Source organism: Bison bison, unplaced genomic scaffold (assembly GCF_000754665.1).
Source record: "Bison bison bison isolate TAMUID 2011002044 unplaced genomic scaffold, Bison_UMD1.0 scf7180017864485, whole genome shotgun sequence".
Lineage (NCBI taxonomy): Eukaryota > Metazoa > Chordata > Mammalia > Artiodactyla > Bovidae > Bison > Bison bison.
This window is the reverse complement of record NW_011495045.1, coordinates 7,930,947-7,935,347: the sequence shown is the minus strand read 5'-3', so window position 1 is coordinate 7,935,347 and position 4,401 is coordinate 7,930,947. Positions and strand designations below refer to the sequence as shown.

Genomic DNA, 4,401 nt, shown 5'->3' with positions numbered 1-4,401 from the left:
AAGGAAATGGCAACCCACTCCAGTGTTCTTGCCTGAGAATCCCAGGGACGGGGGAGCCTGGAGGGCTGCGGTCTATGGGGTCGCGCAGAGTCGGACACGACTGAAGCGACTTAGCAGCAGCAGCAGCAGAGGATGTAACTATTGTAAAGTTAATGGAATTCTATGGGTCTTGTTGAGTGAATCCATTGGAGAAAGATGTTGTAAGGCTGATAGTAATTAATCATCAATGTAAACCTCCTTAGCAGCATTTAAAACTATTATTATCTTCTACAGCTAGAGGGAAGAAAAAGTTGAAGATCAGCTCAGGATTTAATGCTAAAGGTTTAAGTACTCTTGAAAAGGTTGAATTCCAAAACATGGAAATTCTGCTATGCCATGGTCAAGGATGGAACGATGAGCACTGAAATTTGGCACTGGGATATGTTAAGAACTTTGAAAGCTCAGGGACCCTGAAGTCTCTGGGCCTACAGAAATGATCCTTTCCCATTACCAATTTATACTTCCCTCTTGCTTAAAGGTGACACAGAGCCCTCTACTTTACCAGACCATATATGCTTCCACCACTACCTGCTTCTCCCCTGGCCACTAGGCCAAGAACTAGTCACAGAATAGCTTGGCTGAAGGAACGCTGTTTCTGATAAAAGAAAGAATAGATCCTTTACCAAAAACACTGTAAGTTCTATACCTCATGTAGAGGCAGGATTCAGGAAAGAACACATGGGACTAGGTCCTAAAGGTACGGGATTGAGAGGGACAGGGTATGAAACTGGAGAATTTTAGTGATTTGGAAGCACTGTACCATAATATATATTTAACACCCAGATAAAGACTCTGGGAAACAGTATTAACAGGGAAAATAGCTTTTGGAAACTTGGAAAGAGCAATGGCCCACACTAAGTGAGGTAGAAATGCCAGAGCTGCCTGGGCAGACAGTAGAATAAGGCAGAGAAGTGAACACAGTAGATTGGATATAATATATATGGCTGGACAAAGTAAGAGCTGGCTATGGCTGACTTTATTTTTCTGGGCTCCAGAATCACTGCGGATGGCGACTGCAGCCATGAAATTAAAAGACGTTTGCTCCTTGGAAGGAAAGTTATGACAACCTAGACAGAATATTAAAAAGCAGAGACGTTACTTTGCCAACAAAGGTCTGTCTAGTCAAGGCTATGGTTTTCCCAGTAGTCATGGATGGATGTGAGAGTCGGACTATAAAGAAAGCTGAGCGCAGAAGAATTGATGCTTTTGAACTGTGGTGTTGGAGAAGACTCTTGAGAGTCCCTTGGATTGCAAGGAGATCCAACCAGTCCATTCTAAAGGAGACCAGTCCTGGGTGTTCTTTGGAAGGACTGATGTTGAAGCTGAAGTTCCAGTACTTTGGCCACCTCATGCAAAGAGTTGACTCATTGGAAAAGACTCTGATGCTGGGAAAGATTGAGGGCAGAAGGAGAAGAGGACGACAGAGGAGGAGATGGCTGGATGGCATCACTGACTCAATGGACATGAGTTTGGGTAAACTCCAGGAGTTGATAATGGACAGGGAGGCCTGGCGTGCTGCGGTTCATGGGGTGGCAAAGAGTCGGACACGACTGAGCAACTGAACTGAACTGATATTCTACAATATTCTCTACATTTCCAGGGGACACTCTGCCTATAAGTGATAAGGAATGGTCTAGTGAGAGGGTGTCACTTGTTCTGAACCAAGGCCCTGACTTCAGTACCACTGAGAAGCTCTAAAGTGGTTGTCTTCTGTGGGATCATAGTAGGGGATGTGATAAAACTGGGACTCTTAATTCTAAAGGAGATGATAAGATATTAAAATAAGAAAGGTCAGATGGCAATCCTTAATTGTCAAAAGAAAAGCAGGTGTAATGTAATGAATTGCAAGTTTGAAATATTAGCAAGTACAGCCTGACTTCCAGAGAGCTGTGAAGAGAATGAATAAAATAACTGCCCCTGCCCCAGGTTTAAGGTAGATGGGCAGAGAGCAAGAGTATTTCTCAATCTGTACGATTAAAGGGCTTCCTAGGTGGTACTAGTGGTAAACAACCTGCCAGGCAATGCAGGAGACATAAGAGATGTGAGTTTGATCCCTGGGTAGGGAAGATCCCCTGGAGAAGGGCATGGTAACCAACTCCAATATTCATGCCTGGAGAATCCCGTGGTGGACAGAGGAGCCTGATGGACTACAGTCCATAGGGTCTCAAAGAGCATGACGTAACTGAAGCAATTTAGCTGCTGCTGCTAAGTCACTTCAGTCGTGTCCGACTCTGCGTGACCCCATAGATGGCAGCCCACCAGGCTCCCCCGTCCCTGGGATTCTCCACGCAAGAACACGGGAGTGGGTTGCCATTTCCTTCTCCAATGCATGAAAGTGAAAAGTGAAAGTGAAGTCGCTCAGTCGTGTCTGACTCTTAGTGACCCCCTGGACTGCAGCCTACCAGGCTCCTCCGCCCATGGGATTTTCCAGGAAAGAGTACTGGAGTGGGATGCCATTGCCTTCTCCAAAGCAATTCAGCAGGTACAATTAAAATCAATCAAGGGAAAATGATCAGGAGACTCTAATCTTTTAAAGGGTTTATTCATAGTATCACCTTTTAGGATTGTGAGGAACAGGAGATAAACAGATTTAGAACACTTGGTAAATAATAAGTAATGACAGTTTCTTAATTTCTTTATTAAAAAAGTAGGCAATGAACATACTTTGGTTATGTAAGATGGTAACATTAACAGAAAGTAGGTAAAGTATACCTGTGAACTCTCTATTCTATCTTTTCAACTTTCCTGTAAACTTAACTTTGTTTCAAAAAGAAAAGTATAAACATTACAAAGTAAGCAAAGTAAAGTTTGTTCTCCTTTAAAAGGCATATTCAACAAAGTATTTGAAAGAGCTGAAATACACATACTTACAGGAGCACCCTGTGGTCCAAGCCTTCCTCTCTCTCCTGGCATTCCTCTTGGGCCCTATAGATGAGAGAGAGAGAACATCTCTTGAAACATCTTACTTGAATCTGAGAGTACTTTGATTTCACTTCTCAAATCAATCATTAATATAATCACTACTCGTTATAATTGGCCCAAATAGATTTCACTTAATCTAGCATTAATGTCCTAAATCTATAATAATCCTGATTTGGTCCCTGGATACAGAAAAAGAAAAGTGCATTCAACAATTAAGAAAAACAATGTAATGCAGGAAGCCTTTTCTATTTGAAGGGGCAGTTCTTATAGGATGCTTGTCTTTCAGCTGATAATAAAGAATTATTTCACCAGCTAACATATGCTCTCTATGTCTTTTTCTCCATTTAAATATTCTCTTAGCATAAGCTAAAAAGCAAAGAAATAACAACGAATTAAATTGATACGTACCATCGGACCCATGGCACCCATTGGACCAGTAGGGCCAGCTTCACCCTAAAGCAAAAGTGAGATCACTTTACAATACAGGAAGCCTACAATTGATATTCACAATATGCTCTTCCAAGTGTGTTATTTAAAAGGCTTATTTTCAAAGTGAGCATTTGAAAGGCACACTTTGAATAAAGGGCCTCAAAACTATGCTGTATCACCTGTTCTCAAAATACAATGGAAATCTAGTGTCTACAGAAATAAGCCTAAAATCAAACTGGGAATTTAAGCAAGACTTATGGAACTATCTTCTTTTCACTTTCATTTTCATTATACCTAGCCACATTAATTGAATTTTAATACAAGTGCTTAGTCTGTGTCTGACAATAAAAGTAAAATTTTACAAAACTAAAATTGACTATAATATTCCTTTAAGATCTCTTGTAGGAAGCTTAGAAATGACAAATTTAAATCCAAATGCTTTTTCACACATGTGTCTCATTGTACTTTCCATTAAAAAGTCATCTGCACTTCTTGGATGTTCTCTTTCCTTCTAGAAGCATAAATAAATTTGGGGAAGAAACAATGGCCAAAAAGCCCTAAAATTAAAAGGGTACTAAAATAATGGGACCAATGAACCATCTAAACCTCTCTGATATTCTTAAAGAAAAATTAAGAGTGAATGTGTTTTAGAGGGTGGACTCATAGCACATCTTTATATAAAGATAACACTCATCTTACATCGGTAGAAACCAAATGGCATGGTAGGGGTTTCTAGTGGCAAAGTAAGGTCATACCATGTATCTTCTTAAATCTACCACTCATCCATGACTATGCCAAAGCCTTTGACTGTGTGGATCACAATAAACTGTGGAAAATTCTGAAAGAGATGGGGATACCAGACCACCTGACCTGCCTCTTGAGAAATCTGTGTGCAGGTCAGGAAGCAACAGTTAGAACTGGACATGGAACAACAGACTGGTTCCAAATAGGAAAAGGAGTACGTCAAGGCTGTATATTGTCACCCTGCTTATTTAACTTCTATGCAGAGTA

At 40.8% G+C, this 4,401-nt stretch overlaps 1 protein-coding gene across 2 annotated transcripts in view; it reads right to left on the bottom strand.

The window, feature by feature from the left end:
• COL5A2 (collagen, type V, alpha 2) overlaps positions 1 to 4,401 on the bottom strand; it is a 160,559-nt gene that overhangs the window by 47,197 nt on the left and 108,961 nt on the right. For both annotated transcript variants that reach the window (XM_010862914.1, XM_010862915.1), the window contains exons 15-16: positions 3,370 to 3,414; positions 2,911 to 2,964 (exon numbers count right to left, since the gene is read on the bottom strand). In XM_010862914.1, the coding sequence (XP_010861216.1) occupies positions 2,911 to 2,964; positions 3,370 to 3,414 (99 nt within the window). The remainder of the gene's footprint in view (positions 1 to 2,910; positions 2,965 to 3,369; positions 3,415 to 4,401) is intronic.